This window comes from Miniopterus schreibersii (genome assembly GCF_964146895.1).
Source record: "Miniopterus schreibersii genome assembly, chromosome: 3".
In the NCBI taxonomy this organism is placed as follows: domain Eukaryota; kingdom Metazoa; phylum Chordata; class Mammalia; order Chiroptera; family Miniopteridae; genus Miniopterus; species Miniopterus schreibersii.
In genome coordinates, this window is record NC_138103.1 from 12,416,880 (window position 1) to 12,435,607 (window position 18,728).

Below are 18,728 nucleotides of genomic sequence, written 5' to 3' on the forward strand. Positions count from 1 at the left end.
GAGACACCGAGGAGCAGAGGTTATGCACTGCCCAAGGGCACAGAGGAGTCCCAGCACTGGTGGGAGAGGAGGGCAGAGGAGCCAAGCCTGGAAAGTGAGCTCAGGAGTCAGGATGCCCTCCCTGCAGAGCACACTATTCCTGGGGCAGCCCACAGCCACCCGGCCAAACTGCCAGCTCTGAGGGCTGCCGGAGAAGGCAAGATTGGAGGGCAGGAGAGCAACTGGGAGACTGAGACCTCACACCAACACCCGCACTTTCTCTGTGAAGCCAAAGACGGTCGTTGGCTCTTAGGCTTGCAAGAAGCACTAGAGATAATAGTGAGACAGGGCATTCTCTCGGAGAAGGAGAGAGCTACGGCCCCAAATTCCAGCTATGTGATCCTGGGGAGCCCGGCATTTTCTGGACATCTGGTCCCTCCTCTGGAAAGCAGGAACAAGGTAGGCCCTCTAATAGCCTACCCACTTTACAACCATCAAGAGCATCCCATGAGATAATACAGAAGTAGCCAATTAACACAGGAAGATGTGTAATAGCACTCACCATTCAAACAACAAGTAGGTGCCATTATTAAAGCTTTCAAAGATGATTAGCACTTTAAAAAGACATCTCTGTGGGGGAATAAGAGCTCTCACATCCTGTCATTGTGGGTACAAATTGGTACAACCTAAGGCAATTTGGCAACAACTATAAAAATGTTTAATTTCCAGTGTCCCACTTCTAAAAATTTATCGTGCAAATATAGTTGCATGAAATATGTAACAATCATAGCAGTGCTTGTAATATTTTAAAAAATGGAAGATGGCAAACACCCAATTTTCCATCAGCAGGGTGGCGGTTTCCTAGTGCAGCGCATCCACACAAGGATGAGAAAGGCAAAAGGAGCTGCACACCCAGAATTCTGTGATGTGACCCCATCTCACAAAACAAACAGGGAAAGACGCGCTTGTGGAGGCTCATGTGCACAGAGGAGCGACGTGCACGAGGAACTGTGACAATGACAGTCTCAGGAGTGGAATTCGAGGAGTTGAGAATCAAGAAAGGGGGGTTATTTTTCCATGTGTACTATTTTACACTATTTAAATTTGGGTTTGTGGGGGTGGTGGCAACAAGTATACCATATTTTATTATTTTTAAAATCAATTTTTAAGGAATCCAGACCTGAGGGAAATCAACCAGGAGGGGGGAAGGATTCCAGGCCAGTCAGGGGACTTCAGAAATGATCAATGAGTGAATAGGGAGCTTGGTGGGCCCTTGAGCACGTGACAGTAGAAGCTGGCATCACTACCCTTGGAAACCAAAACTGCACTCCTGAAGCATGAGTGCTTACAAATGAAACGCTCTCCGGAAAACCCTGTGCAAATTATGGGATATACTAGCAGTGAAAGGATGAGTCACATGACTGAGGTCTCCAAGAACTTAGGAGAGCTCAGCTCCAGTGTCCTCGAGCCCACCACACACAGACCTCGGGAACCTCGTGGGCATCGGGAGCGTGGACAGGTTGGAGGAACAGGCCCAACACTGGGATGCGAGCTGTACCTGTGATCTCATGCTGCCGAAGTTCGTTGTATTTGTAAGACTGCTCCAGGGGCTTGATGGACGAATGGTAGATCTTTCGAAGCCGCTGCAGTACCGCTGGGGACAGAGAAGGTTGAAGGAGGGGGAACATCAGGAAGGGCACACTCCAGACTGCTGACTGCTGTGGACCAGGTCACTTCCCAGGCAGCTCCAGCCCTGCCTAGTGGGGAGCAGGGACCATCTACAGCCCAACAACTGTTCGTATATTAGCATTCAAGGAGAGAGTTGGTCTACATCCCAACCCTGAGAAATCTTTAAACCTGAGGCATTCCCTCCCCATCCCCTAAAGCCTCCTGAGCTATTTTTTTAATCTAACCCTCTCCTCCGTCCCTCAACAGTAGTGTGCCCTGAGGCACCACTTTCTGTGGCAGAGAAGAACCCCACCTCCTTCTCTCTGCCCCCACCTCTGTTGTGTTTACCTTAGGCTCAGAGGGCAAGGAGGTATGGCACTAAGCAGACCCGCAGAATGCCACCCTAGCCCCTAGTCACAATCCCTGGTGCCCCAGGGCAGATGCAGACAGCCCAGGCTTCTTCTTAGGAAAAGCATGACTCCAGGGATAAGTGACTCACAGGGGCCAGGCTGGGAGCTCCGAGGTTGTGCAGCAGGGTGTGAGGCACAGAGGGGAAGAGGGCCTGAGGGTCAGAGCCCACACCTTGCATGGCCCCTCTCTAGGTGTTCGTTCACCTTAGCAAAGTTCTGCATTGCTCTGAGCTTGCACTAACTCAACTAAGAGGAGACAGTAAGCTTCGCTGAAGGCTTTGGATTATTATGAGGGTGAAATGAAATATCAGGCATGAAAGGGCTCTGTAAACTGTAAAAAATCAAAGCAAATGTGATTAACTCTATTAACACCCCTCCTGGTCACGGTTTGGAAGCTGGCCCCACCCCCAGACCCAGCACTGGGATTTGTCTTCTGCCCTTTTGCTGGTCCCTCTGCTTGTATTGCCTTCCCTCCTCCCTGCCAATCCAGAACCCGCAGGCCTTGGACGCTGCTTGCAGAACCTCCTCCATGAAGCCCCCTCCCTCCGGGCCTTTCCTCCCCGGAGTGTCCACTGGCCTCAGAGTCCTAGCCCCCAAGGCTCTCCCAACCCCAGCCCCAGGCCCAGCTCCTTCCTCCTCTGGTTACCAGAGTAATCATCGGCTGGCTTGTCTTCGTCCAGCATCAGAGTTTTCTCGATGTGGGAGCGGTCCCTCAGTGGGGCTTCTTCACTCACATCCTCTGCCTCTTCTGGGGAGGGAAGCAGAGAGCAGGGTTAGGAAAGCTAAGAGCCAGCTGGGCTCTAAGCCTCTAGACGCGGACAGAGGCAGGCCTCGAGGAAGTGCTGGCACAGGGCTCGCCAAGCTCAACTGAATGGAGTTCTGTCTCTAGGAGGGACTTTGAAAACCCCAACTCAACTTCTGTGAAGCTCCATGGTCCATTTTATGTATTCAACAAATACTGATCGAGCCCCTGTGACGTGCTGAGCACCGCGCGTCATGTGGGAAACACGGAGGCGCCTGAAACAGACACAGTCTGTCGGGCAAGGGGAGAAATAATCTAGAAATTAATGAAATAATTATAAATGGTAATGTGGCCAGGGACAGGAAGATTCCAGAAGCTATGAGGGCCTAAGAAGTGTGCCTAGGAAGTCTTGGGGGGGGGTGTCAGCAAACTTCCCAGAGGGGCCACCCATGAACTGAGATCCATTGTGTGAGGAGTTTACTAGGTCACGATAGGGACAGGAGACAGAAGTGGCTTAGCAGGAAGCGTGGCTGGGCCTGGGGGGGGGGGTGCCGTGGTGCGGGAGAGCTCTGCAGGGGCTGGCCACGCGTGGTCTTGGAGGACCGCAGGAGTCTGCATTTCGTCCTGGGGGTACTGGAGCCAGGGTGGGGCTCTCAGCAAACTGACCTGATCAAATGAGCATGTGATCAGGCCTACAAGGCTGCCGTGAAGCATGAGCAAGAGAAGCCTCTGGGTGAAGAGGGTTAAACTGTTGCTCTGACCAAGCAAGAGATGCCCACAGCTGCCTGCAGGTCCCCAGGAGGCCGTTTCTACCCAACTGGCTGCACAGAGGATTTTAAGTAATTAGAAGTGGGATGGACTTGGGCCTGTGGGGCACAGGGAGACTGATTCCACCAGGAATGGACGCAGAGAATCGATGTGTCTTGTGGAGCATCTCAGGACCCAGGCAGCCCTGCCCAGTGCCAGGACAGGGAAGACTGGGGGGCTGGCTGACTGCCAGGGTCCTATAGCGGATGCGAGTAGCTGATGAGAGGTATGGAAACTGAATTCTGCAGGGAAACAGTGGGGAAGTCACACTGGAGGGTGAAGATCGACCTCAGTTCCTCCATCCTAAAAGCCTAGCTCTCGGTCCAGGCCAGCGTCCTCAGTGGACGCGGCCATCGATATCCTGGCCATGCCGAGGATTCAATACATTCCCAGTGTCACCCAATGACTTTGGCCCTGCCCTCCCCCTTTCCTATCCCCCAGGTCCTGAGATGGCAGCTGCTGCTGCTCCAGGTGGACATCTGTGGGACATCAGTGTCACAGCCAGCCTAAGAATTCTTATTGCAATCCTTACCCTAGCCCAGTTCACCCCACCTGACATGGCCTAGTCTTCAAGGGGAGGCCCCATGTGTTAGCCCACTGATGTGGTCCCCAGGAGGGTGGGTTGCCAACCTACTCCCCCACCTGTACATCTCTCCACCAGCCCACACAGGTTCTCAGATTCTGCCACCATATCCCTTGTTCTCCAGGCTAAGGCCTGGTAGGTGTTAAACTCTATCAGGGATCCTAAAGGGCAGGCTCCCAAGGGCCTAACTCAGAAGTGACCAGGTTGCTCTGGGCCCTCCATGGCATGGCATCTCACTGAGTCTCTTCAAACTGGGAAGGAGCGGCTCATAAGCAGCAGAAGGCACCCCCTGGGCCAGGAAACCTGGACCCAGCCTCCACCCCGCAAACCCGGGCTGGCTGGGGCTCTCCCGCCCCACCCTGTCCCTGCCTGTCCCACTACATACAAGGCTTCCAGGAAGAATGCAGCTGCCCAAGTGCCGGAGCAATTCTGGGGTCCCCTACCCTGAGGCCCCTCCACGGGCTCCTCTGCCTTGGCCTCCGGGGCCTCGGCCCCCTCGGGCCCTGGATTCCGTTCCTCCGAGCTCAGCTGGGCCCTCTCGTCCCCATGGCTTGGGGTTCCTGCTGCTTCCTGGGGTCCCCCCGCTTCCTCGGAGGTATCCCCCGCTTCCTCTGAACTAGCCCCAGAGCCGCTGTCCTCTTCCGATTCTTCTTGGGATGGAAGTCCTCCTTCCTTGCCTCTGCTGAGGCCACCACCCTCTTCCTGGGAGGGCGCAGCTTCCAGGTCCTCCTCCAACATCCCTGGTGCCTGGCCCTCCAGGGGGCGGTCCTCCTGGGCGCCCCCTGCCTCTACAGTTGGGCTGGGGTCCCCCTGGTCCTCAGGCCCCTCCCTGGCTTTTGTGTCCACGTCCGTGGCTCCATCCTGCCCTTCTGGCCCTTGATCAGGCCCTGGGATGCCCTCCCCTGCTGTCTCTACCACCACAGGAGAGGCCCCTGTGCCTTCAGGCTCTGCAGCACCCGCAGCTGCTCCCTGCGCAGGGTTGTCCCCTAGGGCCTCCTTGGCTTCCTCAGTGACCACGCCACTCCCGGCCTGTCCTTCCGCCTCCTCTGCTGGGCCCTCTCTCGCACTGAGCTCTGGCCTCCCTTCTTCCCCAGTTCCCCCCTCCCCTTCTGGAGGGAGGGCGCTTGCTCCTGGTAGCTCCACAGGGTCCCCGGGGGGAGCTGAGGCTGAGGCATTGGAAAGGCTGGCTTCAGGGTCAGAGCCTGGGCTGGGGGCAGCGGTGGAGGCCCCTGTGGCAGTCTTCTCCGAGCTCTCAGCCTCCCTGCCATCTGGGGAGTGAAGGAGCAGGTTCTTCTCTCGAGGGGCCGCCTCTGCATAAAGCGCCCTTTCCTTCTCCTCTAGACTTGCATCTCCAGCAGAGAAATGATTCTCCAACAAATTGCCAACATCTTCTGTGCCACCCGAAGCAGAAACTTGCAGTTCTAAATGATTAGAACACGATTGGTCAGTTTCACAGGGTTGGCACTCACTTTGCTTCTCAAAAGAGTCTAACTCAACCTAGCTCCTGTCTTCCGGGAGTGAGGTGTGGACCTGGTATCAGGGGCACCTCCCTCCCTGGTGTTCGCAGCTGCCCTGTGCAGCAAACAGGGGGGGGGGTGTTACTCTGCCCCCCTCCCAGCCATAGAGGCCGTGGCTGGGGGAGTTACAGACCCACTGTCACTGCAGGATTCCGTGGATGACACCCCCCCCCCAGCTCTTCCTCTGACCCTGACTGAGCCTCCCTCTGGGTCCCGATGACTATGTAGGGATGGAAACTGGGTGAGCCCTTACAGTCCTTCCTCAACCTTGCAGCAGGCACGAAGGCACGTGCAGCCTGGCTCACCAGGAGATCTTTCCAAGATAGGACAGATGCCTCTGTCAGTTCCTAGAGTCATTAACCAGCGTGCTTTTTATACTGCTATCAGCAAAGGAGTGCAAACAGGTGGGTGCAGGCCAGATCATCTTAGGTTACACGGCAGAGTACTTAGGGGATTACTTGTGGCTCTCAGCCTTATTAAGTCACACATCCAACTCTGTCCCCTTAAAGGCAGGCATTTGCTGGCCTTGCTACCTTAGATTAGAGGGGACGTGGCCTGAGGAGAAAAAGATATCCAAAACTAGAAGGGCCAGGGCTTCCCAGTGGCCTCAGCCAACCTCTTCTGAGGGTATCCCCTTCTAAAGGCTGAGAGCTTTACCAGGAAGCTAAAGGCCCAGGGAGAACCAAGCAGGAGAGAGCAAAGTAGGGGCTTGGCCTATGCTGAGACCTCTGTCAAGGGACAAGTTTCATTTATTTGGAAAATGGGGTCAGGAGTGACGGTTGAGCCTATCCCTTCTGCCCCCTCCCAACCAGACTGAGGCCTGTTTAACGAGATCTGCGGTGGGGGAACACTGCTGGCTCATGGGGATGAGGAATCACAGGGCCCTGCCCTGGGGTAGCTAAGGCAGTCCCCGGGCTCCCTTGACTCTCAAGGATTCTTTCTGATGAAACAGCCTCCCTCCTCTCTGCTGAGTACAGATACCCCCCCTTTCTCAGTCCACAGCCTGGTCTTCCCATCTCTGCCTCAACAAAGAAAAGCCAGCTCTTGGGGTATCCCTTCTGCCTTGGGGTACCCACACACCTTGTGCCCTGAAAGCTTGGGTAGCCTCCAGGGACCAAGAACAAATATTTTCTCATTAGTCCCCCATAGATGCAACCTATCAAATTCAGAAGAATGGGAAGTTTGGGCACCTTTCTTATAAAGAAGCCCCATATATGTTGATATAACACTTCCCTGAGCACTTTCACACATGTGACCACCTCCAAACCGTCCTCATTACTGTCAGCCACATTTCAGAGCTGAAGGTCCAGAGAAAGACTTGGACTTGCCCAAGATACCAGATGTCTGGCTAGTGGGTGACTAGAGCCCAGAACTGCCCACTCCTTGTCCATGCCTTCCGTGCCAAAGTGTATGGAGGGAAGCCCAGGGATGCCCCTGCCCACAGAAGTCTCGCCCCTCCCTGCTTGCACCTTCTCTCCAGACTCACACTCCAGAGTCCAGGGCTGGGACTCTGCCTGACCCAGGAAAAATGCCATGAAGAGGTGGGATTCGAGTCCAATAAGAATTCGTAGTCCCTTTAGGAAGGGCTGAAAGTCACTCATTAAAATTTTCTTTTGTTACCACCTGAACACCTATATGTCCTGATTCCTTCATATGCATATCTTCCCCACCACCACCACCCTCTGGAAAAAAAATCTATGGCAGGAACTTGGTTTAACCCAAGGAGACTGAAAATTCTCTGAGCAGCAAGATATATATCAAATGAGATACATTTGTACAACTATTCAGCGTGCCAGGCAGTGCTTAAGCACTTTGTATACAAAACATTAATTTACTTGATCTTAGTCAACTTACTAAGTCTTACTTGCTTCCATAAAACGAGTCTTATTCTTACCCCCACTTTACAGATGAGAGGACTGGAATCAGAGACAATGAATGCCTTGCCCAACATTACACAGCAAGCAACTGGCTGAGGCCATTTAACTCCAGAGTTGCAGAAGAGATTGCCTGGCCCTGGAGGGAGTTCTACACCTGCCTGCTCAGAGGGTTGCATTCTAAGCATCAGCACCACCCAGGGAGCCTGGTAGAGATGCCAACTCTCAGGTCCCAACCCAGACCCACTGAACCAGAATGTGCATTTTAACAATCCGTTCTCACATTACAGTTTGAGAAGCTCTGGTCTACACCATCTGATAAAACTGCCTCTAAACAAGTGTTCTCAGCACTGTAATCTTCAGATTCTTGGTCCCATTCCTCTCCCCCTGCTCAAAGGTTCTGAGTTAATATGTCCCGAGCATCAGCACTTTATCAGAAAAATTCTTGGGTAGTCCTAACATGCAGCCAAAGCTGCAAACCACTGCTCAGCCAAATAATCCTGACCCTAAGGCTTCTGCTCCCAGCCTCTCCCCCACTCATGTGTGTGCTGGGGGCTCCCAAATTGGGTGGGTCACCTGGGGCATGGCATGTGACCAACAGCAGTCATTAAGGTTTCTCCTCTGGGGAATAAAGCCCTTTCCACAGGTCCCTGTTGCCCCCTACCTATGATGATGATGATGATGATGGTGGTGGTGGTGATGATGATGGTGGTGGTGGTGGTAATGATTATGATGGTGGTGGTGGTGATGATGATGGTGGTGGTGGTGATGATGATGGTGGTGGTGGTGGTAATGATTATGATGGTGGTGGTGGTGATGATGGTGGTGGTGGTGGTGATGATGGTGGTGGTGGTGATGGTGATGATGGTGATGGTGGTGATGATGGTGGTGGTGGTGGTGATGATGGTGATGGTGGTGATGATGGTGGTGGTGGTGATGGTGGTGGTGGTGGTGATGATGATGACGGTGGTGGTGGTGGTGATGGTGGTGGTGGTGGTGATGATGATGACGGTGGTGGTGGTGGTGGTGATGATGGTGGTGGTGATGATGATGACGGTGGTGGTGGTGGTGATGATGGTGGTGGTGGTGATGGTGGTGATGATGGTGATGGTGGTGATGGTGGTAGTGGTGATGATGGTGATGGTGGTGATGATGGTGGTGGTGGTGGTGATGATGGTGGGGATGGTGATGATGGTGGTGAGGGTGACAGTGATAGTGATGTTGGTGATATTGGGCAGAACAGAATGGGTCTAACCACCTATGGCATTTTTAATATTCTCAAAACATCCTCTGATCCTGATGGGGGTGAGAGGGCTATACGGTCCCAACGGAAAGGAGGACCTCAGACCCTGGGGGTTGCCATGACCCTCACGCTCTTTGTATTTCCATTTCTAGGCAGGACTAGGCGTCAGACATGCGGTGTATACATATTTGCATCCTCTTCTTCCCTGGCGATTATGGTTTAGTGCCAAGCTGCCCTGACCTTCTACTAAGCAATTTGGAATGAAAAAGACCAAGGGTGATGGCTTCATGCCCAGTGACCTTCCTTCTGGGGCTAAAAATAACTTCTCTGACACGAAGTCTCTCAATGAAACAAGCTGTGCCACTGGGCCCAGAGCTTGACCCCCAGAATGCAGCTGTGCCATTGGGCCCAATCTCTCCTCTGAGAGGTAGTCAGAAGCTTCAAGAACCTCTGATTAAACTCAGTTCAATTCTTTAAAATCAAACACAGTGTCTTCCCTCCCTCCCTGACCTCCCTAGCATCTCACTGAAGCTCCCCATTGCCCCTGGAAGGAGAAGGTGGGGGAGGGCACAGAAGACTCAGGATACCCTGGGTGGGTTAACAGCCTGGTGAGATGAGTCTTGGTCTATCCCAGGACATGTAGTACCATACTGTATGTGCAGCTGCCAAGGCCGCCGCCCCAGCCCCATACAGGCCTAGGTGCTTACATCAGGGTACGTGAATAGCAAGCCCCCAGCTCAGCCCTGGAGACCATGGGAAGACCTGTGTGCCTGAGAAGCTGGTGCCCTGGACATAGCACAACATATACCAGTTCTGCTTTCTCTCCCAACACCCTCTCTGCCATCAGCCTTTCTTTGGGGGTCAGCCTCAGCTGCTCACCCCACCCATAGCCTCAGCAGTAGCCCCAGACTCAGTTCCTTTCTCCTCTACCAACCAAACACCTGATTATTTTCCCAGCTTCTAACTCCTTCCAAAGTACTTTTCACATGGACTCAGATAACTCTGGAGTTGCCAAAGGCCTTGGTGGGTCCAACCGTAGAGGAGGAAGGTCTGGCCAGGGAGCTTTAGAGACTTGCCCAAGGTCAGGGGTAGAGTTGACACAAAGCCCAAATTCACGGCTCTTAGTCTATAGTTCTTTCTGCTCCCAAGTAGTTTGCAAACCATGTCCTATAAAGGGAGAGGGGTCCATGGAAGTGACTACGGGGTGAGAGACAATGAAGGAGCTGGGGTTCAGTCAACCACTTTGTACTTCCTGCCCAACAGCTCTCTTTGGGTCTGTCTGTCTTGCCACCTAAGGGAGGAGTAGGTGGATGACAACCACTGCTCCTGTCTCCCCCACCTATTTCCTAAAATTCCTCTAGCCTCCTCTTGATGATTTTCTCCAACATCCAAACGAACCTCCCCCTTATAGCATCTTTTCACTTTAATCCACATGTGCCAGGCACTGAGCTAGATGATATCTTGCCTTCACATAGAACTTCATGCTTTCCAAAGTTATTTCATGTTCTTCTTCTTTCATCTTCCTAGCAGTCTTCTGAGCCAGAGAAAGTAAGGATTATTAACCTCTCTTGAAATGAGGATGCAGATACAGGAGAGTCAAGCTGTTAGTTCAACAAGCCATTCCAGGAATGGACTAGAACACAGGCCAAGAAATAAAACAAAGCTCCCTGGCCCATGTGGAGGTGGCATCTGAGACCCGAGAGCTTTCCAAGCACAGATGCCCAGTCTCTAGGTGTGGGTCAGTGTGAATCTGGTATTTCACAAAGCAATTCTAACAAACACCAACATTTGAGAACCATGAATCTGAGTCACCCTCAGTACCAAGTGTCAGAGAGTTTGTCTTGAGATCGGGAGAAGTGAGGTCTATTCAGAATAGAGTTTTGTTGACCTGTTTGAGTCCACCTCTAGGTGCTGAATTTATTCCACCTTGGTGGAACAGATATAAACTCAATTCCACCAAGAGACACATGAGAAAATGCTCGACATTGCTAATCATCAGAGAGATGCAAATTAAAACCACAATGAGGTACCACTTCACACCTGTGAAAATGGCTCCATCAACAAATCAACAAATGACATGTGCTGGCGAGGGTGTGGAGAAAGGGGAGCCCTGGTGCACTGCTAGTGGGAATGCAGACTGGTGCAACCACTATGGAAAACAGTATGGAGGTTTCTCAAAAAATTAAAAATGGAGCTGCCTTTTGACCCAGTGATTCCACTCCTAGGAATGTATCCTAAGTATTCTGAAACACTAATCAGAAAGAATATATGTACTTTTATGTTCATAGCAGCGCAGTTTACAATAGCTAAGATCTGGAAACAGCCCAAGTGCCCATCAGTAGCTGAGTGGATAAAAAAGCTGTGGGACATTTACACCATGGAATACTATGCAACTGTAAAGAAGAATCTCGTACCCTTTGGGACAGTATGGATGGACCTGGAGAAAATTATGCTAAGTGAAATAAGCCAGGCAGGGAAAGACAAACATCACATGATCTCATTTATACGTGGACGCTAAAGAACTTAATAAACTGATGAACAGAATAGATTCAATGACATGGAAGCATAGATGAGACTGACGAATGTCAGAGGGATGGAGGAGGGTGGGTGGGTGGAGAGGGAGAGAGTAACCAAAGAATTTATAGGCATGTATGCATAACCCAAGGACACGGACAGTGGTGGGGAGAGGGACTGGGGAGGGGGATGGGACAGAGTGGAACAGGTCATTGGGGAGAAAAAGGGACATCTGTAATATTTTAAACGAAAACAAAATTAAAAAAAAAAAAGAAACTCAATTCCAATCTGTCCAAGTCTCCTTAGCATGTACTTCTAAGGATCTGCCAAGATTAGTCTTCCACATGACTTCTCATCCATTTGAACTGAAACTATCAAGTCCAAAGTCAAACACAGGTAAAGTACCTTTGACCGTTCTTCATATACAATTGTGCAAATGGGTCATCAGTAATAAAGTCCCAGGGGGATGATCACTTTCCAATTCTACCCGAGGACATATCTGTCCCATGAAGTTAGTCTTGCCGTCCAGGGAGCCCCACATTTGTCACCAGGCTGTCCTCTGCCCACACTTGGACATCTCATCGGCTGTGCCTCAAGTGCAGCTGACAGCACTTCAGAAACGGTGTTCACAGAGCCGGAGCGAGCAGACCAACCCTCATGTTCTAGATCTTATCCCTGAACACTCCTAGACTGGGCATATGGTCAGTGGCCTCTTCTGGCACCATACTGTTTCTTGACTTTATTTACAGAGTAAATGCTCACCACTCAGGGTCCCTTATTCTTTCACTTCTTGGATGAGCCTTCAGACAGCTTTGCAGATGCCAATGCCAAAAAGGACCTTCGAAGGAAAGCACTTTCAAGAAGCAACGGTTGCCCACATCTTCCCAGGACCCTGAAATCGTCCCTCTCGCCATTCTGTTAGCTTTAACTCTTCTCCTCCAGACAAGAGGAGGAAGGTGCACTGAGCAAGCAGCCACTCTCAGAAGGTCCTTTGGCCTGGCCAAGCTCCTAAAGGCAAGGCTAATACCACCAGGTCAGCTTATCCCTGGCTGGACTCAAGCCCAAAAATGATTCACCCAGGGGATAGGATACAATGACAAAGGCACCAATCAGAGAGAACCACGGGATTGGGAGTCAAAAGGGATCACCTCACAGACTAACCAGTTTGATTTCACTGACGAGAATCCTAAAACCCTGATAAACGATTGTACCAAAGACACAGGGCTAGCTAGGTTAATTACCAGCAGGCTGGTTCTAGAACCCAGCTCACCACCAACTCTAAGTCCTGTGAGCTTTCCCGGCAATGGGGCACTGCCCCCCAGAAACAAGAGGGAGTGTGTAAGCCTCAGAAGTACAGCGACTCCTTAGTCTACCTTCTCCTACTCCCTTTAAAAGGACTGCTTAAGACTTCAAGAGAATTGTAAACTACAAAGCCCAGAGAATTGACAGATCACTCCCTGTCCCACCCTTAATTCCTGGGAATTCTTGGTTTGGGAGGTACCAAGAAAGCGCCCACAATCCCACCACCATTGTATATACACAGGCTTGTCACTGATGCCCAGGGGCTTCATGACTGCGCGTGAAAATTGCTTTCAAAAGGCAAATACCTTTGGAAGAAGCAAAACATGAAGCCCTAACCACTCGGTGTGATTCAGTTATTAAAGGGACATCCAATGGAGCACTCAGTGTTCCCGGAGATCAGCATGAAGTGAACAGAAATCCTCACAGGAGTTGTTAGACAATACTTCCTACATTCAGAGGAGCTGAGCTGGGCAGGAGAGAAAAGGAAGGAGGGAGAGATGCAAGCTAAATTCTGAGGCAAACTGAGGCCGCTGGCTGGCTTTCTCCCACCTCCCACCCAAAGAAACAGAATCTCCCTGGGTCCTGTGAGGATGACCTCTGGGAGGTTGATGGTTTAACTTTGGGGAACCAGGCAGGGAGAGACCCAACTGGGAGCCAAAGAAGTTTGGTCTCTAACACCTCAAGTCAGAGCCATCATGGGCTTGGCAGGTAGAGGGAGCAATGAGACCAGACTGACTTCGTCCCCAACCTGGGAAAGCTGGAGTTAGTCTGCTTGATTCTCAGGCTTGGAAATGGACCTGACACCTTCCCAGCCTGGGTCAGGACCACATCTTTGGACTTTCCTTTGCCATGCATCACAGAGCCAAACTGGCCTCTCTGGATGCAGCCGGAAGTCAGGAGAGCTGGGACCTGCTTCTTTGCTGTCTTACTGACCAGCAATGTGACCGTGAGTTGCCCTTCACTCTTCCTATACCCAACTCCACTCGCCCATAGAAAATGCAGATAATAGTGCCTGCTTTGCCAATCCCTTTGGAGTATTTTAAACAGCAAGTGATATTTAAAAGCATTCTACAAATGTCGGGTATAATAATTCTTTCCTAGAAGAGCAAAGAGTTCAGGCCAAATCCCAAGTTCACTGAGTGGGCCAAAACAGAACCAGCTTTGGACAGAAGCCGAGCTGGCTCCCCTCTCTACTCCTTTGACCCTTGCTTCTGGGGGGTCAGTTAGTAGGCCAAGAGACGTCTTTTTGTCTGGGGATCTGTCTCCCCTTCTCCCAGCCAGAAGCAGCTCAGACAAGTAGCTGTGGGCACCATGGGGGTAGCCCTGTTCTCTGCATGAGGTTCCAGCTGTCCTGGGACAGAAATGGACCTTAGCTGTCAACACTCCCAGGCTCAGATCTTGTTCTGCTGAGCCCCGAGTTAACTCCTGCAGTCACTGACTCCAAGTTTCAGTCAGCCCTGACTCACTCAGAAACTTCTAAGGCCTCTCGTATTTTTCCCTATCTCCTCTACCTCCTAGGCCCCTTCCATCAGGCTACTGAAGAGAGGTGACTCTGCACTTCACTCAAATGCAAACGCATACTCGGGGAGACATCTAAATGGACCCACTCATTGGGGCAGGTCTGTGAGAATGGATGAGAGACCCTGGCAGGAGGCAGAGCGACTGAGGGCCCTTCACTACTCTCAGAAATGGCAACACAGCCAGAGAGAGGCCACTCGTGGTGCCAATGTGGCCTCACGTCCTTATGATAAGTGAGCACATGGAGCAAAACAATACACCCTTCAGAACTGACTTGGGCCTAGAGAATGAGCATTGACTGTGCCACAGACGGAGCCAGAGTGGCTCTAGCTCCCGTTCAAGTGGAGCCCTGCTTGTCCTGCTCGGCTGAAATCAGAGCAAAGGTTTTCATGGCTTGGAAGCACCTAACACCCAGGCCTCCCCCGGGCAGCACCAAGCCTCCCCCACACCCACTTGGCGGTGTAGCGTCCTTAGCAAATCTCACCCCCAACTGCCAAGACGACCAGAGTCTGCTCAGAGAAGGTCAAGCCAAGGGCAGAGGCTGGGACAGCAACAGCAAATATCCCGCCCTGTGTGATCCCATCCATAAACCCTTCCAGAAAAACTGCTGTTCAGGCGCCAAGACACTAGGTCTTTCTCCACCTTCTCTCCCAGAGGGCCTCACTGAATTCGCGATGGAGGGGTTCCACTGCTGGGTCCAGACATTCTGACCCCAAACCTCGGAACTTAATTCAGCCTTATAGTTATTTTTCTGGTAGAGACTTCTAGAACTAGGGGGAAGGGAGACTTAGAAATTAACTAGACCAACTTTTCCATTTCATAGATGAGACCGAGGCCCGGAGAGGGAAAAGAACATGCTGGAAGCCACCTAGCAAGCTGGGGGCAAAACCAGACAAAAACACAAGGTCTCCAGACCCTTCACGCTGGTCTTTTATGCAGGGTTCCAAACAGCCATGACTTCCTTCTCTCCCTGACATTTCTAATCCTTCATGCCCACATCTTGCCCTATCCTTGGAACCCAGCATTCCTGGGATCACCCATCCATTCCCCACATTGTTCCTATAAACTGTGGCCTCCCGTATGTGCCTGCCGAGGGCCCTGACGTCAAGCTGGGTCCCTGAACAGAGCTTTCTGCAGAGATTTGGGGAAGAACCGGGGTGGGGTTTAAATTCCCAGAGGTCAGCTGCACCAAGCCAGCCCTGCGTTCGCCATTAGTCTGCAGTATTCCTGGTGTCACCTGGAGAGGAATGCAAGGAGAGGCTCACTGTCTCCGTCACCAGGAGACAAAGGACAGTTGGTTCCTAAGTGCTGTGTGAGATCAGCTCTTAGCATGTGAATTGAGGATGGCAGAGGCCACAGGAAGACTGGACCAGAAGAGCCTTCCAGAGTCTCGGTCATGGGAGGAAGGGAAGATTACCTCCCTGTCTGCTGCTCTGTGAACGGGACACCCTCTGAAAGCCTCCCAACAAATCCATCCATTACCCTCAGTTATCACTCCAGAGCTTGGGAAATGCCACAGACAAAGACGTCTAGAAAACCAGGCCACTCTATAACGCAACATTCTAGAAATCTCATGTCTCCCTTAGAAGCAGACTTGCTCCCAGTTTGTATTTCCAAGTGGCCTAGACCCTTGAACCCCAGGTATGCAATCAACCGTTTCTAGGTGTATAATGAGCCCTGTCCCTCCTGAGGGCTCCCTCTCTGGACATCCCCACCTCGAGGGAGAATCATTACAAGCAACTAAACTGAGAGTAGCTTCCTTCTTGGGTGGATTTCATATCACCTAGGGCCTCGGTTCTCTGCCTCATCTCTTCAATACTGAAACCAGTTGAGGCTCATAATACCTGGGAACTTTCTTTCCTTTTGGCAGCCTGGTGGCCAGGGCAGACATCAACTCCTTGGTTCCCACGGGGCTCCCCTGGGGAGAGGACGGTTAGAGCCAAGGGCAGGGCAGAGAGTGGGGCCAGAGCATGTGTACATTCTGCACTTGCTGTCCCCAGGGTGAGCCTCCCTGGTCAATGCCAAGGGCCCTATGAGGCCACTGTCAGGCTGTATCTGAGGAACTCCAGCAGGCCACATGCCTAAAGGGTCCCCCACCACCAAGCTAGACAAGAGCCCCAAATCCCTGAACAGAAAGAAGCCTGAGCCTGGCCGTGTATTAGTTTCCTGTGGCTGCAATAACAAAGCATCACAACCTGGTGGCTTAAAGCAATAAAAATATTTTCTCTCACAGTTCTGAGCACCACAAGTCCAAAATCAAGGTGTCAATAGAGCCAGAGCCGAATTCCCCCAAAAGGCCCTAGGGGAGACTCCCTGCTGCCTCTCCCAGTTTCTGGTCATTCCCAGCAGTCCTTGGCTTGTGGATGCATGTCTCCAGTCTCTGCCTCCATCACACATGGCCTTCTCTCCCTATGCCTCTGTTCTATGTCTCTTCTCCTTTTCATATAAGGACACCAGCAGATTAACTCACTATATCTGTGACAACCCTATTTTCAATAAGGTCACATTCAGAGGTTCTGGGGGTTAGGACTTAGGCATATCTTTTAGGGGGACACAATCCAACCCATTAATAGGTCTTCCAATGGCCCACACCACCACCTACATTAGGACGCCTTCCTGCTTCTCCAGCCTCACCTGTTCCCTCTCATCTTTTGTGATGCCTTCCGGTTCTCACCCTTCCAGGTCACACAAGTCCCCTTGCTGACATCAACTGACTCAGTGTCTGTGACCATCCACACTGAGCCAAATGACACAGCTCCTGTCTTGTGCGGCTGTGACCTTCCACGGGGTGTGCCTGTGTCCTAGCTTCCCTTCTAGGTCGGCATCTCCTTCAAGACAAGAGGTTGGACCAATGCCTCTTTGTGTCCCTAAAAACGTTCTGAGCATCAGAACTCACAGGACAACCACCTGCAGAATTCTTTTAGAAATCCTTTTAGTCCGTGTGGATTTCCAGTCAGTCTCCTTGGGAGTCAACCACACACAGTTTGTTCTTCTTCCCCCACATCCTGGGCCTGGCTAATTCTGGCTCACACTTCAGATCTCAGCTTTTCGGCCCATTCCCAGTGAGGTTGCTCCTGACCCCTCAGTTCTGAGGTGCTTCTGCTCTGTATTCCCACAGCATCTGTCACCCTATATGACAGCCTTTCTTTTAACCTGTGTCTCCATGAATAATAAGGTCCCTGAGGCTAGCAGCCGTGGCTTGTCCCCAGTGGGATCGTGGGTGTCCAGCATGTGCCTGACAAATATCCATATACAGGAAATATCTGCTGGACACCCTGAGAGCACTTAACAGTGAGGAGCCTCCCGCCCTGGGACATTCCTTCTGAAGGTATGGCTCAAGGTGTCACTTGAGGCTATGTGCAAAAAGATCACAGAGGAGCTTAGTTTAAAATCTTCCATCCCTGTGTCCCTTCCACAGACCCTCGGAATTGCACCCAGGATGAGTGAGGCCTCAGGAGTCTGCCCTTTTTTAAAAAAAAAAAAATTTATTATTATTTTTTTTGTTAATCCTCATCTGAGGATATATTTTCCATTGATTTTTAGAGAGAGTAGAAGACAGGAAGGGAGTGGGAGAGAGAAATAGAGAGAGGGACATGGATGTGAGAGAGACACATCAATCTGTTGCCTCCCACACAGGCCCCAACCCGGGGCGGGGATCAAACCTGCAACCCAGGTCTGTGCCCTTGATGGGGGATCAAACCCTCGACTGTTCCGTGTGCAGACTGATGCTCCAACCAGGAGTCTGTCCTTTTAACAAGCATTCAGGTGATTCTCACACACGCTAGTATCTGGGAAACACCATCCTTGGGCCTTGACCATGAGAGTCAAATTGTACCCATCCCCAGAGATCTACTGGTTGCAAAGGCCACCTTAGGAGGCTGTAGCAGGCCTGCCTCAGCCCCCCAGCCTAGGCTATGGTCCACCTCCAAAGTCATAGGCAGCCAACAAGGACTGAAGCCCATCAGCTCTAGGGACATCACAGGTCTGGTGTCTAGCTGGCCTTGCTATGCTGCAAGGGGATATTCCAAGAGAGTACAACGAGGCAGGAGCAGACAGTGGTGGGAGGCCCTCGCACAACCTGCCCATGGAAGGAAACACTGGTGGTCAGGCAGAGCTGCCCTGTGGAGCACCATGGCGGGGCAGCCCTGAGGACCTGTGACTCTGGGGAAGGAAGAGGAGAACAGAGCCAGGAGTCTGAGTTTACCCCCCTAAGCAACAGTGGGACCTTGAGCATTTCTGTTTCTGTTCCATCAGTAATAAAAGAGAAAAGAAAAAGACCCTCCCTGCCCACCTCCAGGTCTGTTGTGCCTTCATGTCATTGCTATTGATGGAGTACCTACTATGTGCTAGGTAGTGGGAGGTTCAGATAACATGTGATGGAATTCTGAAAGCATACAGTCAGTCCTAGAAAAATATAAGGTATTTCTAATGTTAAGATAAAATCTCCCCAAAGCATATCTGCACGTAAGAACAGGTATACTGATATTCAGAGCAGCACCACTCACATAGCCAAAGATGGAAACAATGCAAGTGTCTATGAAGGGCTAAATGGACAAACACATGGTCTATAC

The 18,728-nt window shown here is 51.5% G+C and overlaps 1 protein-coding gene across 2 annotated transcripts in view; it reads right to left on the reverse strand.

Annotated features, from left to right (window-relative positions):
• Window positions 1-18,728, reverse strand: part of SRL (sarcalumenin) — a 40,898-nt gene that overhangs the window by 9,722 nt on the left and 12,448 nt on the right. The window contains exons 2-4 of one of the 2 annotated variants that reach the window (XM_081132506.1): window positions 4,633-5,610; window positions 2,704-2,805; window positions 1,538-1,633 (exon numbers count right to left, since the gene is read on the reverse strand). In XM_081132506.1, coding sequence (XP_080988632.1) covers window positions 1,538-1,633; window positions 2,704-2,805; window positions 4,633-5,610 — 1,176 coding nt within the window. The remainder of the gene's footprint in view (window positions 1-1,537; window positions 1,634-2,703; window positions 2,806-4,632; window positions 5,611-18,728) is intronic. The other variant, XM_081132507.1, reaches the window with a different exon arrangement.